We start from the raw sequence: 22,159 nt of genomic DNA, 5'->3' as shown, positions 1-22,159 counted from the left end.
GGGTATAAATTATTATTAATTATATTATTATACATATAATATAATTAGTAATATAATAATAATGTATACATAAATGGTAATGTTAAAACTATGTATGATATATAATTATTACATTTATTATACTTACTTGGATAGAATGTTATTGTGATGCTATTCATTTATAATTTAAAATAATAAATTAAATCAACATTTTATTTAATATGATTATAATAAATTTGATATAACAAATAAAATTTTAATTTATTTTAATAATTAAATTCTACCCAGTTATAATATAATGCATATTTATATTCATGAACATTGTCATTACTGTGAATATTGAATGTGTCCGTGGCATGGAATAGTATTGTATAGAATATTACATATTATAATACTTTATTCATTCATTCATGCCATAGGCAGAGCACAAGTAATTTTTATTTTAACTAGTGACTGTGAGGTTAGAGTGGGATAGTCACAACCAATTTTTAGCAATCAAATAATTGACATCAAAGTATTCAATGCCAGCACTACAACTACAAACATTCTTTTTCCACAACTTATCAGAGCTGCTCATGTTGATTTCTTTTACACACACGACACACGATCCTTTTCGTTTTTCTGTAGAGGGACACGCACACGGTTGCTTAGCCTCAGTATCGATGGTGTGCATTTCTTGCCAAAGTTTGGGCTAACTTCGCAAACGTCATAAAAATGTTTCGATCGGTTACAGAAGACAAGGCTATCGATAGCGATGTGATTTGATTTATTTTTCAAATCAAGTTTTCAATCAGCCCGAAACTTCAAATGAAATCAAGTTACTTCCAAAACTTTTCAAATCGAATCAAATCAAATCACCATTTGTGTCAAATCAGTAAAATATGATTTGTTTCAAATATTCAAATATTTGAATATTCAAATCACCATGATTTAAGAGCAGCTCTGATTTCTTTTCAAGTCTTTTTTAGTTAAACCTATTGTTGGTTTAAGAATCTAATTTCTATGACAATTTTTTTGCTATCTTCAAATAATGTTCAATAATTTGCAAAATATTACGCATCGTATAGATGCACTGCATTGAGTTATTACTGGGTAACCTCTGTGTATAAAGAACAGAGTTCCATAACTAAACCACAATACCACACGGAATATCTTGCTTTTTCGCTTCAAAGGTAAGTATAATAAACTACAAAAAGTAAAGTTGTTTTAAAGAAGAAATATTTCTATAATACTATAATATGGTATTTTGCGTAATCACATTTTATAATGATTTGATCGCTTTCATGACTTCCGAATACGGACTTTTCCAACCCTCAGTGACAGTTTAACATGAGGAGTTAGGAATCAAAGCATCATTCCAATGCTGGCAAGTTTGTAGTTGTAAATAAAATTGAGTAAAAGTTTCAAAATTCAAGAAATAGGTATTTGAGCGGTTTATAGTTTACTTCTGCATAGAACTTGTAGGACGTTGTATGGCTGGGTTTTGCGAGTAAAGATCCTTCAGGTGTTTGGCTTCGCGTTTGAGCATTTCTATCTCATACTTCAGGATAGAATTTGTGGCTTCCAACCTCTGAGCCGTAATTCCAATTTGAATATCTTTAATGCGTTTAGCGTCTCTCGAGCGTTTGGCTGCGAGGTTGTTTCTGTCACGATGTGCCCAATATAACTCATCTTTGGCATCGTTCGCAGTCCTTCTCGTGTATTTGCGCCTTGATTTTTTCTGTAAGGTAATTTCTAGTTTGCATTCCTTTACAGAGACCGGGCTAACTTCATCGGTGTCAAATGTACCGAGAGATACCCGAAGTTGTGGCGTGATGAAGCTAGCTGAAATTTGTTCAGCCGGCATGGCATATGCTTCTTCGTTATGAAGCGGTGGAAGAGGCTCGGAGAGGAAGAGGAAGCGGTCAGGAGGCTTGATGACACTCTGAGATATGTTAGGCTTGTAGACTAGATTACAGTGGCTTGTTGTGTAATAGTCAGGTGGTGCAGCTGATTGTGGGTAGATATTCATGGGATGAACAACCGACACCTGCAAAGAGTGCCGATTGAACATTCTCAATAGCTTAGCAGTGTCCACAAATATCAAACAAATATTCAGCCTTAGAATGTTTTACAATTCTTCTATTTGTTATCTAAGTTCTTTATCTGTTTCAGGGAATTCTTAAAGATCTCATCTGTAAGAAAGCCCTGAAACAGATAAACTTACATTAAATCTAGAAAGTTGCTGCGATATGCCAAGATCTTCATTGGCTTGCTGTGATTGGCCAAGATCTTCATTGGCTTGCTGCGATTGGCCAAGATTTTCATTATCATCCATCTGTATCAAATTTAAAACGTCTTCTATAATATCGTCTCTTTCGTCAGTTTCCTCGAAGTTCAATTGGTTGTTAGATAAGTATGAAGCGCTGGTTTTTGAAAAACTGGAAAAGAAACTGATGTAGTATGGGTCAATGTAGTTGAGATCGTAGGGTAAGTCTGCACATTTCTTACTGGAATGAATAGGAAACACCGTAAAAAGATATATCATATGTACATAATAATATAAGTAAGTAATATAATATCTATCATATAAGTATGTAACATATAACACAATCAATTAGCTGATGAAATTTCTCAGCTGACCCTGAAGATGTATCATTCTGAAGTCTGGTGTGAAAAAGTACTTCGTGTTTAGTGGCTAAATATTTATCTCTTTTAATATGCTGCCCGCAATTCAAATTATTGCCTACCAGAACTTATTTTTTGGCAGAAAGAACGCATCTTTGGCTGTCTTAATCACAACACAGAGCAACGCAAATTTAAATTTTCTTATATTCTTTAATGATTGCTAAACAGCCAAAATATAGAGCATTCATCTTCAGATACCTACTAAAAATACATATCTTCAGCTGTCAGTCTGGATGGCAAACAAAAAGATTCAAGTTAAGTTTTCTTTTTAATTGACTGGGCAACAATTAAAGTTATATTAATTTTAGAATTTAATTAAAAATATTTTACTCTTTTTATAGCAGATATTTTAGCCAAAATATTTATAGCAAGCAGTTTGGTTCTCTTGTCACAAGGCAGTTCATTTTAATCATAAAGTTGGTAACATAACTTACCCCTCCATTCTTTGACAGTTCCAGCCACTTTACTAACAATATGGCCACCAAGGTGCCTGACCTTCACTGGTTCTAAATTTCAACTGACTCCCTCTAGAAAGGTAATATCAAAATGACCTACTCAATGAAAAGTTTACACGCCATCATGGTTATATTTCATTTATTTCTAAATTGGAAATAAGCTATTGGCTAAATATTCCTTTTCCAAGCTACGCGTTACTTTTATATAATTGGTGAAATATATTTGATCAACAAACACTCATTTTTTGTGTGAAATAGAGCTAGTTTCTTCTTGTTGAGCCTTTCTCCAACCGGCTGTGTTGCATAATAGTTCAAACATTATGTAATCTGTATGAAGCTGAAACAGTATTATTGATGATAGCCATACAGGGCCACTCCCAGGGGCCCTAGCTATTTTATCAGGATAACCACCTGCTAGCGCTATCCTGATAACTGGTCTGAAGTAACAAACAGCAACTGTCAAAGTTTTATTTAAAAAAACTTTGGTTAAAACTAACAGCTTTTGGTAATCCTCAGCTTGGTATCCTTGCTTTGTTTTAAACCACGCAATACTTTTTCAAAGGATTAAAAGACTGCAAAAATGCCCAAAAAGCTTGTTTGTACCCTCGATGTGATTATAGATTTAGTTTCTGCGTGTTAAATGAAAACTGCATCAGTGATGCCGAGACACTTGGGGTACATGATGAACATTAATTGGCAAGACAATGTCACAAATGTAGAAATCTTCAGAAGGGCAGGCCTACATCTTTACGGAGAAAAGTCTGAGATGGTTCGAGCATATACATAGAATGAAGCAAGACTGGCCCCATTCCAACTAGTATACTCATAACTATGTGATGGTTAACAAAATCAAGCAAGGTCTCAACTTTGCTATGACTGTTTAGCTAGCAAGAACTTACCATTACATTCCTACTTTCCCAGAAAAACCACTAAACCTTGTACCAGACACCAGCCACTTGCCAATTTACATTAAAGGGTTTTTTTGGTTATTCCTCATACTGTACAACCTGTTTTTGAACACCACTATATTTGAATGCCGCCTCTATTTAAACACCACTATGGGAGAATGGTGGAAAAGTTGAACGCAACCCTTTTATTGCACATTTCACCCCTATTTAACATTCTTGATCATCACGAACCCATAATAGCGAGTGATCAGTGAAAAAATGTTTACCAAACCCTACTAATAAGGACTCGGTTACATGTGTAGCAATTAATTCCTTTGTCCTTTTTGTTCGTGTCAAAGTTTGATTCCAAAGATTTACAGTTTTTTCGTTACAACTTTGAAAGCGACACCATAGAAATAATTAATTACTGTATCAGGCTAATAGTAGTTCCCTGTTTTATGCACTCTTGATACTTCAGTATGTGTAAAAAATGTTTTTAGCATTTACTATGGATTATGTACTACTACATATTTTGTGGCTAAGACTTGGAGGCTATTTTGATTGCACACTGTTTATCTTTATTTGCCAAGAATTTTCCTAATTTTTTCCAATGGCATCACGTGAAAGTGTCATTCCACTAAAAAATCTTTTGAGCACTAATATTGACTTGCTCAGCGCTGCAAAAGAAAATTTGAGGCCAGAAGACAGTGCGGAAGGTATTGAACAGTCAGCAGAAGACACTGCGGAAAGTATTAAACAGTCAGCAGAAGATGAAATTGTTAGATTATTGTCAGATTAATATTATCAGATTATTATCACATTAACAGATTATTATTTGTCAGATTATTATTGTACAACTTATAAATTTGCAGATTTATAGCATATTACTTTATAGCATCACTAGCTGCATTACCCGTCCACGGGAACAGATTTATGTACAGCAAGAGGTTTATCGGGAGTTTTCTTTCATACTGTAAAACAACGCCAAATATGCAGTCTACTGAAATCTTTTGCCCCGATCACACTATGCATACATACACATTTGCAGTCATATACATATGTCAATAATGTTAGGAGAACAATGGAAATCCGCAATACGTTTTACAGCTAGTCTACAATGCATCAGTCTCGAACCACTCGAATCGGCATTGTCCTATTTGTGTACAGAAAACTGATAATGAAATTGACCATGCTAGGCAAACTGAAGTTCTTCAAACTGGCAGTATTGAAAAGTTTTGCAACTTCTAAAAAATTATACAAAATATTTTGCTATCGCCAGCATTTATTGAATGGAGATTACATGCTTAAAACACTAATCATAGCTCACCAGTTTTTCGTCTATAACCTGTGTTTTGACATGGTATATACAAACAGAAATGAGGTTGTGTCGATAAAATTTATATGTATAACAGCACAAACAGTATGATGTCAAGGCAGATACAGCATTAGCACCTTGCAACAATAAAACATAGCGCCAACATGATAGCCTTTTTATGAGATACAATAAGGATAACGCATGAAATGAATGCATGAAAATATATATATATACTGAAAAATATGTTGGAAAACGCTGCATGTGGTATAGCAGAACATGAAGAACATAGCATGACATGACAATAACACAATGTTAGTTCAACGCAACACTTGCGGATAGACAACATCTTTTGTTTTTCTGTCGGGTGTATGAGCAAACAGTTTTCGGTTTGTGCCTACTTTTTAGCAGGCGACGTACAGCTGGTCATGGCTAAAGCAGGGTGACAGTAAGTCGATACCAGCTGCTCTCTTTCTTTTCACCATCGCCTATCACAAACCTCGGAGTACTCGTGCAAGTTCTGTAGTAGTAAGTTACAATAGGCCTACTCGTAGCTGGAAAAAAATTAGTAACTCAGCTGCTGAAGGAAATGAACTTGTTCAACTATCACAAACAGTGGCAAATTCAACGTTATTAAGTAGTTGAGGTGTGGCGATTCATAGGCAATACAACATTGAATAAAACGTACTAACCTTTTAGATGTAGAAAATTAGTAGGTAAAACGCAGTAGCAGTACCCGTGCAAGTTCTGTAGTAGCTGTAGTTCTGTAGTACTCGTAGCTGGAAAAAAAGCAAAAGTTACTTAGAATGAAATGAACATGTTTATTATCACAAACAGTGGCAAATCCAACGTTTTCAACCCTTTCACCGAAGTAGACTCATTTATGCGTTTTCTATGGTCGACCGCCGTAGACACATTTTTGCGACTTGACTTTCCCAGCAATTGCTAGTAACTGAATTTTATTATTCGTTGATAACATGACCAACGATCTGTAGGACTTTTATGGTAGTGGCAGTGTTGTCGTAAGATTTCTCTATAAAATTAGCCTAAAGTTTATTATTTTAATCTCTGTGTGGGGATTTCCAACTTGAAAACGAATATTTTTGTGTAAGTTCATCAAAGGCGTCTGAATTAAAAAACAAATAACTACTTATGTTGATTACTTATAGCCAATTCAGATTTTTGTGATTACACAGATAATTAAAAAGCAATATCTACACTGACTTTGATGGCGATGAAAGTAATGGTTTTGTAAGAATAAGGAAAATTGTAGAGGATCGTTTTGCTTTGTAGCTTCACATCGCTTTATCAATGCACAAAGAATAGATACAACGAATTTTCTGTATAGCAGTGCTTGTTAACATGTTGGCAAAATGAAATATATAACCAAAACAAACGTTCTAGATGGAGTTTGAAATTGAAAAAAATATTGTATACAAATTAAGCAATATCGGCAAAACGGCTGGCAGTAGGCCGATAGCTAAATTTGTACATAGACGCAAGTAAAAGGGTTATGTAGTGGAAATGTGGCAATTCATAGAAAATACAACATTGAATAAAAAGTACTTACCTTTTTTATGACGAAATTTAGTAGGTGAGAACTGCGTTTTTTCCAGTCGCAAGAAACCAACGTTCGCGTGACCTTCTCGGTACACGTTGGCAGTAAATATTATTCGCATGTAAATTACTATTCATTAATTCATTTTATTTGATGATTAGTACACTTGTATAGCTGTATAGGCACCTTTGTATAGGCCGCAGAACTCAGGACGGTGCTTTTTAAAGTGGCAGCAACTTTACTGTTAAAACGGAAAAGTGTTGTTGGGCACCGTAAAGAGGCGCGCTAACCAGAGATCATGTGATAGGTCAATAGTTATTTCATTTCGGTAAGTAGTTGGATTGCATCTCAATATTCGGGAGTTATCGGCAACTCGATATATCGAACAGACAACTCCTAAAGGTACAATATTAGCATATGAGTATTTATCGTCCATCCATAGTAGGGGCGTGTACTAACCGGAGACTCCCGTTAATGCGCTCTAACGGCTCTCGACTAATAGTCCGAAAAGTACGGTACTCTATAAAGCGGACAGACAGATAGACAGATAGACAACGATTGCCGTTTATATAGTAGATTGCGGTAATCTGAACTCGGCTTACAATGGATTGAGGCTTGTAACTCTTCTTTTATTGCACATAAAAAGTAAATTTTTGCTGCAAACTTATCAATGAATGCATTGAGATTTTATGCAACTTTGTTAAATATAGTGATAAAATGAAAATATTCTTACAAACTTGAAATAAAATAAAAAATGTGAAAGCTTAATAAAAATGCAACGCAGGCTATGAGATCATCATTGGTTGATTGCAAGCAATAGATATTAACTGATAGAGACATGTCTAAGCTTCCTCGCGCATATTTATTTAAAGATTTACAAGCGGGAGTTAAGTTAGTAAATTTCTTGCATCCAAAAGGGTTAATGTTGCGGCTGGCAAAGAAGAATGCACAATATAGGCAACATTTGATTCACCGGTGAAACGGTTAAATTTCTCTTCTCAAAATTCTGAAGAGGTGTTGTAAAAATACACCGTCACCCTTCATAGAAGCACCGCAATAGGAGGAGGGTTGAGAAATATAGTGCTGTGGCGTTCAAATAAAGGTTTTACAGTAATAAAGTTATTATCTGTCGATCTAAACTGGAGGCAGATCAATACAAACTCGTGGTAGATGACTGCTTGCAATCAAGCTGATTAGAAACCTGCTATCTTATGTAAACCACAACGTTCGACAGTTTTAAGGCTGGTTCACACTATATCGTCGTATCTCGGTGTCAATGCCACAATACTTTGGTGATCGTCAATAATAACGATGTTTACCTTATCACAAACCCATCCGCGTTTGCATCAGCTAATACTCTAGGGCGAAGTTGTTTTTTTTAAGTATTTCTCAAAGAGGCCTTTTTGTTTCTGTCTGTTTAAATAAAATACTAGTTCCGCAGCAGCTAGCATAAATAAAAATGAAAATATTACAGTATTCGTGACAGCGAATCACCATCGCCGAAATGGCGCTAATTGTACAGGCTGTAATTGACGCTTAGTGAGTTATCGGGAAAGTTTGACAGCTGCAAAAGTTCCTGACATATCCGCATTGCCTTGACGATGCCATCGGTTCATGGTGCACATAGTCGACGATGACTGCCGAGAGGACAACTCCGAGATTCAGCAATGTCGTATAAACCAGCGTTTAGTCATCTCAGCTGACTGCAAGGGAGAGAGAGAAATGACAACAAAATTGTTTTTAATTTTACTGATTACGCTGACTAGGAAGTTTATTTAAGACTCTGGCATCATGACTATGGCTCAGCAGTATTTGGTCAGAACTCTTATAGTTATGTTGCAACTTAAACTGATAAGAAACCTATTGTACCCAAGTGGGTTCCAATTGTGGCTTGTGAAACACTTCTGTCCATTCAAATTACACAAGTAAGGCCCTCAACAGTGACACTTCATGATATCCTACAATTAGCTAGTTACAAAGAAGAAAACAAACACCTTTTATGTACTTGTTTTCTTCTGACTTTCAGAGCTTGCTAATTTTACACTTTTCTACGTTACAAACCCGCAGTTAGAAGCAGCGATACACTCACAAACACTTTCACAGCGGTGCATTCTTGTCTCGTCAAATCGAAGTAGAAATGACTGAAGAATGGAGAATTTTAAAAATAGAATAGTTATAATGCCCCGCGCGGCAGCTTTTTCGCATCATCCACAAATGCCGTTCTCATCTTTCGCAAGCAAAAATCATTCAATAAATACCAAGTAACAAAACTCGGTTGACTTTCGAATTTTTGCCGCTTCAATTTTACAGATGATGTGAGACGGAACTTGGCATCTGTGAACTGGAGAAATACTTCAGATCCACAAGATGTGAAACTCAGGCAATAAACGTATTTTATTGATTCTCAAACCTTTGGACTCCAATCTTCTAATAGCTGATAGTAGCTTGAAGTTGGTCAACTTTCTCGTTATGGCTGCAGTAAGTCAGGCCAAAACATTTAAACTTTCGCTTTGAAACGGTCGCTGATATTAATATTCTGCTGAAACTAATGATTCTGTGCCGCTTTACATGCTGGGATTTACTCTGTTTCCATGACGCGGTTAATCCGTATCATCTGCAAGATGGAAGCAGCGAAAATCCGCCAGACAAGCGAGTATTGTTACTCACAATTTTTTACTGAATGTTTCGTGTTTGCGAAAGATGGAAACTTCATTCGAGATAAAATGCAAAAAGAGATTCGGGCGAGCTAATCCGCTTGAAACCTTCTCCACTTTCCAGATGTTTCTATCTTGCTTGGAGCAGTTTTGAATGCGTTGCTATGGTCTCTGGCATAAAGCCATTATTTTTTCAACATGCTGGCATATAATGCTGGCAGAATAGACTTTTGTGGAGAGATAATTAAACTGATTTTATGTTTACAAGAGGTGACAGTAAACTTGCAGCTGCTGCCATACCTAAGGACTGTATGGCATACAGTCCTTTGGTATGGCATAAAGTGTATGCTATATGCTTCTCTCGCAAACATCCCAACTACAGTTAGGTTAAAGCAAATCAGCCAATTGTCAGCCAATTAGTAAACACAGCAAAAACCGCTGCTGCATTGGGTAAAAAACTAGTTTAAATTATTCACTCATTTGTTTATCCACATCTACAGTAATCAGAAATCCATATTTGAATAATTAACTATTTGTCGCTGTTATTAATACTAATAAACTATTATTTAATTGCAAACGTATATTTAAAACCATAGCGCCATTTTGGTGAGACCAACTAGCGATGTGTTTTACAGAAAATAAATAAAATTGACTAATTTATTTTGCTGTGAGAACTGAGCAGTTTTTTCATCACAACCACTTGTACTAGCCTGTCATAGCCCCTTTAATTAACCAAGTGACAGCAATAACAATTGTCATTCACTAAATGGTGTCTATCTAGGCACAGCTGAGCAGGCATTGCATGAGCCTTTTATCAGTGAAGAGTGGAGCCGTGAAGCGATTATAGGGAGCCAGTTATGGAGAGCCGCCTGCCCTACTAATTATTCTCCATCAAGATAAGAGATATTGCAAACAGATTTCAATTCAGCTGTTGTTTTTCACCCCTACTATGAATACAATTGCGTCCTAAGGGACAATAGTGCAATGTACTTAGCTGAGAAATTAGTGAACTACAGAGTTAAGCCAAAAATGTAAATCAAGGCAGTTATACACTTGGGTATGCTTTATTTCATCGGCTCCATAAGCTGCAAGTCACGAGTCACTGAACGCTCCGTTACGCTGTACCCCCTCGTATTTATCAGAGCTGAAGTATCGGCGTGAAGAGTCATCGCGGGAAATATGAAAATTGCTCTTGGCCGTGGCATATGTCGCAATCAAGTTATAGTTAGACCGTGTATTTATACTGTTTCTGATCCGATGTAGTATTATTTCAAATAAGGTCCAAGCACCAAACAATAATCATTTTTTATTGCGCTTGAAGTCAAAGGTCAAAGCCAACAAAAACAAATTACATGCTACAGATGAATCGAATAAAAGAAGGAAAACCATGCAAAAGTCATTTCTAAAAACTAAAAAACATCTTTTCCTTGGATGTTGCTTTATACTTACTTCCAAGTTGGATGATTTAAAGATGAATTTACAATAAATTCCTGTTGACTTTATCAAAGCGCATCAATATTTTTTATCAGTTGCGATTGTTTTTTATAATTGGGGTGATCTGGCGGCCATGAAGTTTCAAGATTAAACTCACCAAAATTCGATCGCGACTAAAACGTTAAAAAGAAAAGTGTCTGAAATGTTGCCACCAGTTGTTATCGTTGCGGGAGTGGATATCGCAATTTCTCTCAAGTTGAATCGTTATTTCTGCAGAGTCGCAGAGTTGAGGCATCTCTATTCTGTTTGTCTCTTTGCAACTATAGACTTCCTAATCACGCATTCGCTTGATCTGAGCGTTTCAACCGCGATCAAGCTATTATAGTTGATATCGGCTATTGCGTTCAAGTTGAATCGTTATTACTGCAGAGTCGCAGAGTAGCGGCGTCTCTATTCTGTTTGTCTCCTTGCAACTATAGACTTCCTAATCACGCATTCGCTTGATCTGAGCGTTTCAACCGCGATCAAGCTATTATAGTTGATATCGGCTATTGCGTTCAAGTTGCAGTGTGTTGCATATCTATCCTGTTGATCTTTTGCAACTATAAACGTCATCATAGCAATTTCGCTTGATCTGAGTGTTTCAACTAAAATCAAGTCTTGTCAGTTTTAATCTTGAAACATCCTGACAGTCAGATCACCCAACAAATCAAAAACAATCACCTCAAACATGAAAAAGAATCGCGAATGGTCGGAAAATACTAAAACTTTCTGATAAAATCAACAAAAATTTTGTGTAATTCATTTTTAAAATTATAGTCTTGGGCTTTCCTGATATACATAGAGAGAGCACAAATAGTTGGTCATAAATATAATCATTCCATAACAGGATACAGCTCCTTGTTGCATCTTGTTTCACAAGCATATTTCCTATTTACATGTAGGTAGCTATTATAAAAGAGAAGCTGTAAATGTTTCAGGCAATAATCTCTAATCCTGTACCTCCAAATACACTGTCTCCAGGTGTTGCTGCGTCCTATTTAGGGATGGCAACCCTATCGTGCAAACTTAGTCCTATCTCATGCTCAAGCTTTGTTTTACCCGTTGATGCTGTTTCAGTTTTTTATGCCAGAGAATAAAATTTGGATTTTCACTCAAATTTCTTACCCTATTTTCTTCTGATTTGTATAGAAATTTGCAAGATAGGAAATTTTTTTCACAGACAACTTCTTCATAATTATCTCTTCGAAGTTTTAACAGTATCATAGTTCTTTCACCACTTTCTCACTACAGTTTCCATGTCTAAGACCTGTGAACCATTTCAAATCACAAAGTGCCCATCAGTAGATTCAGTAAAAGCAAGTTTGGTTCTCAGTCTATCTAAGTAAAACTAAAGGATTAAAGGCTAAAGGATTAAAGGCATAGTATAAGTGTGAGAAAGACAAAGCACTTGCATTAAAATAATACGACACTGTCTGTTTTAAATACACCCTGGTTGTGCACACGCGTAAAGCTTCGCTAAGAAGCTGCACTGTGAGTTGTTCACCCTTTCAATATTTTGTTACAAAATACCAAAACTGTACTTCCCTTTTTGATCTGTTTAAATCTAGCGAGTAACTTGTATAAACAGGGTGTTTTAATGTTGTTTAGCGATAGCATGTTTATCAGCAAATACTATGTGCATCGACCATTTATTTATTTATATAAATATATATACATTTATATATATATATATATATCTTTATAAATGTACATATATATATAAATGTACATTTATATATATATACAAATTTATATATAAATATCTATATAAAAATATGCATTATATATATGTTTATATATATAATGGTCAGTGCACATAGTATTTATGCGCACTATATATATATATATATATACACACATATGCACATACATACATAATATATGTACGCATACATACACATATATATATATATATATATACAAATATATATACACTATATATATATGTCAATATGCACAGTATCTATGTAATTTGGAATGCTTTTAGTAAATGCATTATTGAAATTCTCAATTGGTTCTATAATGTCTGTTTTAAGAGTTTTATTCATTTTGCCATGGCAAGTTTATATTGTTTATACTTCCGATATTAATAGGATTTTTAACCTCCTGGTGCATACAGTGTACTTATACACTGATAGCGGTTTATAGCACCCTGATATGCATGTATTTCTCAAAGTATGTCCGTTGGTCTGTTGGTACGCATCCCGGCTATAGCTATTATTAGAACAGCCGCGCTGGACAACAATGCGGACTCAAAGTCATGGCTTACCGTCATTAGAAGCCTAGCCTTATTAACTAGCTCAGTGGAATTTTCCATTGGCATTATGCCAGGCTACTCGCTTGAAAGGTATGGTTGTTTGACAAAGTTTTAAAACCTTTAGTTGTTTTTATTTTTCTCCTAATTTATTTGAACTATACAAAACACTTCTCTCGTGATATGTAGTTTGAAAGTAAGAATGGGAAACGTTGTTATATGTTAAATACAAAACAATTTTCTGTCCAACGACTTATTTATTACCCGGGCAACGCCGGGTGGTACAGCTAGTCTATATATATACAAATCTCAGTTTTTGTCTGTCGTCTCTATGTTGTACGTCTGCCCAGTTATAGCGATGAAGATATAGCAATGAATAATCATTTTCGAAATGGATTTGAACTCACAACCTTCAAATCACAAGTATGCTAACAAGTATGCGTAACCAAAAGGCTAAGCTCATTCTTATCATTCCAGTAGCTCTTACCATATGTAGTTTATCCTTTTTATTATTGCACACACTAAATGAGAACTTTTTATTATTAATAAATATTACCTTTTGCGTTTATTTTTTTAAAAGCTTGTTTTTACTACAATATGAGCCCTGTCCATTCATCTGAAGCCACTCTAAAACATGTGGCTTGACATGGAATCAAACCCAGATCCTCAGATTCAAAGGCACGCACACTACCACTAGACCACTTGCTCACCTCCCCACTTCTAGTGATAATTAGTGACACACTAATTAATCATGACAACCTTTCACATAGCATGGGACTAGTAGGCAGACTAGTAGGTTCATTAACCAAAAATAATAAAATGCACCCGCTCTTGACATTGACTTTTGGTGGTTTCCTGTGATCGGCTGACTGTATTATCGGAGCTCATCACTCCACCTTTCACAAACATAAACCTTTTAGTCTTGCCTATTTATAAAAATGCTTTATAAAATAAAACAAAATCATAGATTAGCAGAACCATATTTGATACTCGAGTAAGACTTACTCCCACGTTGTGTATCTGCAACTGGGATACAAATCATGCCAGCTCTCGATCGGTTCCTAGGCCCATCATCAGCCAACTGAGAAATTGTCAAAACTTCCTACCAATGTTTTTTTGAAGTATTGACTAATCTACGTGTTTACCTACAGCTTGCGAGTTGTAATTGTCGGTAATAAATTTGAAATAATTTCCCTCACCGCAAATTTCAAATTTTATCTAGAGCTTAAGACCGCTACCTTAGTAATGTTAGGTAAACAACGCAAGCATAGATTGCAGGAATGGTCAAACCGTGATGTCTATAGGAAGATGATACTTAAACTGGACCAAAGTAAACAATTAATTTGAAAGCGGCAAAAGGTTAACGGAATACTGATTTTTTTTCTTAGTTTTAGCTATTTGAAGTTTCATATAATTGCTAGCACTCCTTATTCCCAACTGGCCAAACAGAGAAATAACGAAACATTCAACCCATTTCTCGTTCTGTATTAAGTCATTCTGTTCACAGACAAGGCATAGTATTATTACATCAACAGGTTTTTCCTCTAATAATATAATTATATAAGTATTTGCATAGTAAACAAGTATAATAGTATTTATAATGGTTTATAGAAACGAAGGTAACCTGTCAGTAATCAGGAATTTGATAGAACAGTATTGAGCGATGCTGCCAAAAAACTGGCATATAAATACGAATAAAAAAATTAGCTAGTAGCACCATTTATTATAGGGTCAAACAGCAGCGATCCATTCAGTTGTCTTTGACGTATAAACTATTTTCGACGAGCTCCATTGGATCGCTTGGAGCGATGAGCGACTGGACTGGCTGCATGTATTCACCCTCATTTGCTGCCTGGGAGACGAATCTCCTGTCAGCTTCTATGAGGATGTCTGAGAAATCTATGTTTAGCTTCGGAAGGAAGTCCATAGATGCAGCATCAGAAGGTGTTGGGCTCGCGCGTAGCTCTGGTTTGGAAGTGGATGATCTGGGAAGTGCTTCATTCGGTTCTTTGGGAGCGGTCGGTTCTAAAGCTGACTTTGATTTCAGTACAGATGATTGGTTGCCACTTGGTGGTAAATGGCATCGGCGACCTTTGACTTTTTTCCCGAGTAGCTCAGCATTCCTAGGGATGGGTGGTGCCGGGTGCAAAGGCATCGATCCAGTCTTCTGCATTTGCCCTAGTCTATAATAAATACTGTGAATCTACGTACATGGTGATATGACTGACACAATCTCAACTTAAACAAGTTCATGTAAATTCCAAATGCTTCAATTAAATAATTTTAATTCTTTTGTAAAAGACGTTGACATACAAGCACATGAAAGAGAAAATGCTTTACAATGTCCTTGTTATCATCATTTGAAAATTTTCAAGCTCTAATTAAACTTTGCTATGTATAAATATAAATCATTATTAAACTTTGCTATGTATAAATATAAATCATTATTAAACTTTGCTATGTATAAATATAAATCATTAATAAACTTTGCTATGTATAAATATAAATCATTATTAAACTTTGCTAAGTATACATATAAATCATTATTAAACTTTGCTATGTATAAATATAAATCATTATTAAACTTTGCTATGTATAAATATAAATCATTATTAAACTTTGCTATGTATAAATATAAATCATTAATAAACTTTGCTATGTATAAATATAAATCATTATTAAACTTTGCTATGTATAAATATAAATCATTATTAAACTTTGCAATGTATAAATATAAATCATTATTAAACTTTGCTATGTATAAATATAAATCATTATTAAACTTTGCTATGTATAAATATAAATCATTATTAAACTTTGCTATGTATAAATATAAATCATTATTAAACTTTGCTATGTATAAATATAAATCATTATTAAACTTTGCTATGTATAAATATAAATCATTATTAAACTTTGCTATGTATAAATATAAATCATTATTAAACTTTGCTATGTATAAATATAAATCATTATTAAACTTTGCTATGTATAAATATAAATCATTATTAAACTTTGCTATGTATAAATATAAATCATTATTAAACTTTGCTATGTATAAATATAAATCATTATTAAACTTTGCTATGTATAAATATAAATCATTATTAAACTTTGCTATGTATAAATATAAATCATTATTAAACTTTGCTATGTATAAATATAAATCATTATTAAACTTTGCTATGTATAAATATAAATCATTAATAAACTTTGCTATGTATAAATATAAATCATAATTAAACTTTGTTATGTATAAATATAAATCATTATTAAACTTTGCTATGTATAAATATAAATCATTATTAAACTTTGCTATGTATAAATATAAATCATTATTAAACTTTGCTATGTATAAATATAAATCATTATTAAACTTTGCTATGTATAAATATAAATCATTATTAAACTTTGCTATGTATAAATATAAATCATTATTAAACTTTGCTATGTATAAATATAAATCATTATTAAACTTTGCAATGTATAAATATAAATCATTATTAAACTTTGCTATGTATAAATATAAATCATTATTAAACTTTGCTATGTATAAATATAAATCATTATTAAACTTTGCTATGTATAAATATAAATCATTATTAAACTTTGCTATGTATAAATATAAATCATTAATAAACTTTGCTATGTATAAATATAAATCATTATTAAACTTTGATATGTATAAATATAAATCATTATTAAACTTTGCTATGTATACATATAAATCATTATTAAACTTTGCTATGTATAAATATAAATCATTATTAAACTTTGCTATGTATAAATATAAATCATTATTAAACTTTGCTATGTATAAATATAAATCATTATTAAACTTTGCTATGTATAAATATAAATCATTATTAAACTTTGCTATGTATAAATATAAATCATTATTAAACTTTGCTATGTATAAATATAAATCATTATTAAACTTTGCTATGTATAAATATAAATCATTATTAAACTTTGCTATGTATAAATATAAATCATTAATAAACTTTGCTATGTATAAATATAAATCATTATTAAACTTTGCTATGTATAAATATAAATCATTAATAAACTTTGCTATGTATAAATATAAATCATTATTAAACTTTGCTATGTATAAATATATATCATTAATAAACTTTGCTATGTATAAATATAAATCATTAATAAACTTTGCTATGTATAAATATAAATCATTATTAAACTTTGCTATGTATAAATATAAATCATTATTAAACTTTGCTATGTATAAATATAAACCATTATTAAACTTTGCTATGTATAAATATAAATCATTAATAAACTTTGCTATGTATAAATATAAATCATTAATAAACTTTGCTATGTATAAATATAAATCATTATTAAACTTTGCTATGTATAAATATAAATCATTAATAAACTTTGCTATGTATAAATATAAATCATTAATAAACTTTGCTATGTATAAATATAAATCATTATTAAACTTTGCTATGTATAAATATAAATCATTATTAAACTTTGCTATGTATAAATATAAACCATTATTAAACTTTGCTATGTATAAATATAAATCATTAATAAACTTTGCTATGTATAAATATAAATCATTATTAAACTTTGCTATGTATAAATATAAATCATTATTAAACTTTGCTATGTATAAATATAAATCATTAATAAACTTTGCTATGTATAAATATAAATCATTATTAAACTTTGCTATGTATAAATATAAATCATTATTAAACTTTGCTATGTATAAATATAAATCATTAATAAACTTTGCTATGTATAAATATAAATCATTAATAAACTTTGCTATGTATAAATATAAATCATTATTAAACTTTGCTATGTATAAATATAAATCATTAATAAACTTTGCTATGTATAAATATAAATCATTAATAAACTTTGCTATGTATAAATATAAATCATTAATAAACTTTGCTATGTATAAATATAAATCATTATTAAACTTTGCTATGTATAAATATAAATCATTATTAAACTTTGCTATGTATAAATATAAATCATTATTAAACTTTGCTATGTATAAATATAAATCATTAATAAACTTTGCTATGTATAAATATAAATCATTAATAAACTTTGCTATGTATAAATATAAATCATTATTAAACTTTGCTATGTATAAATATAAATCATTATTAAACTTTGCTATGTATAAATATAAATCATTAATAAACTTTGCTATGTATAAATATAAATCATTAATAAACTTTGCTATGTATAAATATAAATCATTATTAAACTTTGCTATGTATAAATATAAATCATTAATAAACTTTGCTATGTATAAATATAAATCATTATTAAACTTTGCTATGTATAAATATAAATCATTATTAAACTTTGCTATGTATAAATATAAATCATTATTAAACTTTGCTATGTATAAATATAAATCATTAATAAACTTTGCTATGTATAAATATAAATCATTAATAAACTTTGCTATGTATAAATATAAATCATTAATAAACTTTGCTATGTATAAATATAAATCATTATTAAACTTTGCTATGTATAAATATAAATCATTAATAAACTTTGCTATGTATAAATATAAATCATTATTAAACTTTGCTATGTATAAATATAAATCATTATTAAACTTTGCTATGTATAAATATAAATCATTAATAAACTTTGCTATGTATAAATATAAATCATTAATAAACTTTGCTATGTATAAATATAAATCATTATTAAACTTTGCTATGTATAAATATAAATCATTATTAAACTTTGCTATGTATAAATATAAATCATTAATAAACTTTGCTATGTATAAATATAAATCATTAATAAACTTTGCTATGTATAAATATAAATCATTATTAAACTTTGCTATGTATAAATATAAATCATTAATAAACTTTGCTATGTATAAATATAAATCATTATTAAACTTTGCTATGTATAAATATAAATCATTATTAAACTTTGCTATGTATAAATATAAATCATTATTAAACTTTGCTCATTATTAAAGATGAATAGTAGCAAATAATAACAATAATAAATCTTGGCAAAAGCCGTGACCGTCCGTCTGTACGAGGCTATGGTAGGAGGCTGAGGTATAAAATTGCACGACACTCGACTTTTCAGTACGAAATAACCGCCTGGCGATGTTTCCGAATAATTGCACACACACACCATATTTTTTGTCCCACGAGGCGTACTTACAAACCTATAATTTTCTAATAAAATTGACTGAGTGTCTTTTAATGCGGTGCATCCTGTGTTTAGACTGAGTTCTAACATCTGTTGTGGGCCTTCGGTAAGCGCACCATGATCACCGCTCCACAGACCACTTCCCAATAAAACACCACAAACTCCTGCTAAGTATCGGCAGGGGTCTGCTGATAGTTGCCGTTTACTTGTTTAAGAAACCCACTTGAATGGCATCAATAAAGAGACATGCTTGTGGGATTCCTTTTAAACTGGGAGACAACGATGAGCAAGTTACCCGACCATATATGGTTGGATCATGAACACATGGACTAAGGTAAAGCCAGCCTCTATTGTCAGGACTTTCGAGAAATGTTTCGGTGCCATTGTTGAGCCGCAACCAGCCGGTGCGCCTAACTCAAACAATGAGGAGGAACCCGGAATGTTGGAAGAAAAGTTGGAAAGAAAAATTATACAATAAAGTTAACCAGGTCCACTGTTTTGCCATTGTTGTTTTTGTGTGTGTTTTATAATACGTCTTATATACAATCCACCTTATATATTGATTAGGTACAGCAACAGAACACAGAACTGAACCATATGACACTCTGCCACGGTATATTACTGCCGCCACAGCACACCTGACAATTTATTATGGCACGCTGGACTAGCAGTGTACCAGTTTAGATAATTTTGCAAATACGAACCGATTTTAATTTTAAAGCCGAGACTTTGATAATCCAGCTTCTGTCATTACCTAGAATGCTGCCGAGAGCTGCCCTCGTCAGAGTACTCAACAGATTCGTAGACACCGCTTCCAATCGCCGCCGCACTGTAATAGTTTGCTCCTCCACTAGCGCATGGTTCATCGTAGCCAGGGCAGAGCCGCCTCTCCTCCGCAATTACATCTGTTGGTTCCTGATAGATGTGGTCAGAGGCAGACCTACTAGACTTTCGTAGGTCACCTGCAGAGGAACAATTCCGGTTTAACAAAGTTTCTTACTACTACTTTCACTATTGAACCTACGAATGGGCATTTTAACCTGAAAAAAACTAATTTAAAAGAATCCATTGAAGAGATGAAGGAAACTGAAACATTGCCATTCAGCGATTTTGCTGCCGTATGCTTGGCTATGAGCTCAAGTACTTGTTGAAAACTCATCTACATCTCAAGATTAATGCTGACTAAATCAGACGAATGGCCGACATCTGAAATTAATAGCAAATAGATTTTCAACCGAAAGCTGTCACCTAAATCATATTTTGTTAGTATCTAAATTCAAATTGAGATCATTACAAAAAAATCAAACTAAAACTGCTCGATGAAACTAAAACTTACCTATGAAACACGTTTGCACATTTCAATTTTATGTGACTTACACCTAAGTAGATTCAGGCTCATGTGATTTACTTGTAGGTAAGCACAGGGAATAACCACATGTATATGTACAATTATTTGAAATAATGGAATGTGAGTGACTGGCGCGGATGGTTTATTTGTTGTCTGGTAGCCGCAAACTTGAATTCCGTACAATAGAATATTTTTCCAAACCTCCAATTATTTTAATGTAAAAAAGGTTTTTTCTGCATTCTCATTAAAGATATACACCCCTTGCAGACTTTCTCTGCATTCTCATTAAATATATACGCCCCTTGCAGACTTTCAAATGTCAGCCAAAAACAAAACTATCAATTGTAAAAACAGGTATGAGTTAAAATTTTCATACTTGGAAAGGTAAATAGTAATCAAATTATGAAAACAAATGTTGACTGTCTATTCTCTCTAGCAATATGATACAAGTTCAATCGTTTCCTTTGTTACCAAGCCGAGTTATTCAACGAATAATACCTCTTTATATAACATAAGAAGCATTGATATGTGAATTAATAAAAATCCCTGTTTGAAAGGGCCAAAACAAATTTTTGTTAAACACTTTAAGCTTTCCTCTCGAATGCTTTCCTTGTAAACTACTCACTCGCGTTGGAGTACTCATGGCATTCCTCAGCTACCAAATCATACGTAGGGTTGCCGTCAGCAGTCAGCACTCGGAATATTCCTCTCTTGGTCTCCTTGCTTCTTCGCTTATCTTGGTATTGCCTGCAGAACACGAGCAACAGCTACTAGTGAGCTAGGAACTAGTTCATGTTTGTGTATCTAGAATCAGGTCTTTTGGTGTTGAGAGTTGAGGTCTGATTATACACACCGACAGTTTTGCTGGTTATGCGCACCACAACTACTGCCGTTTTAAATAGTGAAGTTTTGCTGTTTAGACTATGCACAGACAAATGTATTGGTCTCTGTAGCGACTGCGGCCACTATGATTGGATGAAATAATTTCTATAATAATCTTGATTTAATTTTATTCCTTTCAAACATAAAAAGTTGTTTACAAGATTGTTTTTTGAACAATGATGACAACAGTGCTTTCCACAGACAACTCATGCGTAAATGATGGGGCATCACAAAATGTCCCAACATTTACGCAAGATGCAATTCATAGTTCCGAAACTGCTATTTTGAAGGCAGTAAATTTTATATTATCTGAAAACCAAAAAAATGCTGCATCAATTAATTCAAAGAATTTTATAATGGGAGCAAATGTGCATGTGTAGCTGGCATCAAATAACTCTGAATGTCAAATTATTATTTATGGACACGCCTAAATTTTATGATAATTGAATATGTTAAAATATTTTTTTTGTACTTTGCTGTTTAAAATTGTAAACAAATAGATTT

The 22,159-nt window shown here is 32.7% G+C and overlaps 2 protein-coding genes across 3 annotated transcripts in view; both read right to left on the bottom strand.

Moving 5' to 3' along the window:
• Nucleotides 1-1,420: 1,420 nt before the first annotated feature.
• LOC137408089 (hepatic leukemia factor-like) lies at nt 1,421-2,296 on the bottom strand. The gene is made up of 2 exons (XM_068094483.1): nt 2,186-2,296; nt 1,421-2,008 (listed from the first exon to the last, which is right to left on the bottom strand). Exons 1-2 carry the CDS (start codon nt 2,294-2,296, stop codon nt 1,421-1,423), a joined length of 699 nt encoding a protein of 232 aa, XP_067950584.1.
• A 12,416-nt stretch (nt 2,297-14,712) lies between these two features.
• Nucleotides 14,713-22,159, bottom strand: part of LOC137408542 (uncharacterized) — a 30,234-nt gene continuing 22,787 nt past the window's right edge. The window contains exons 8-10 of one of the 2 annotated variants that reach the window (XM_068095104.1): nt 21,399-21,520; nt 20,180-20,387; nt 14,713-15,425 (exon numbers count right to left, since the gene is read on the bottom strand). In XM_068095104.1, the coding sequence (XP_067951205.1) occupies nt 14,993-15,425; nt 20,180-20,387; nt 21,399-21,520 (763 nt within the window). In that variant the 3' untranslated portion in view covers nt 14,713-14,992. Of the gene's footprint in view, nt 15,426-20,129; nt 20,388-21,398; nt 21,521-22,159 lie in introns of both variants that reach the window. The other variant, XM_068095105.1, reaches the window with a different exon arrangement.

The sequence above is a fragment of the Watersipora subatra genome, chromosome 11, assembly GCF_963576615.1.
Source record: "Watersipora subatra chromosome 11, tzWatSuba1.1, whole genome shotgun sequence".
NCBI classification, from domain to species: Eukaryota; Metazoa; Bryozoa; class Gymnolaemata; order Cheilostomatida; family Watersiporidae; genus Watersipora; species Watersipora subatra.
This window is presented reverse-complemented; position numbering and strand designations above follow the sequence as displayed.

Bases quoted from the DNA above. Each gene is read 5' to 3' on its own strand.
- LOC137408089 (XM_068094483.1), bottom strand. From the start codon at position 2,296: ATGGATGATAATGAAAATCTTGGCCAATCGCAGCAAGCCAATGAAGAT. The intron at 2,009-2,185 runs GTAAGTTTATCT...CACTCTTTGCAG, and splicing joins AGCAACTTTCTAGATTTAAT to GTGTCGGTTGTTCATCCCAT.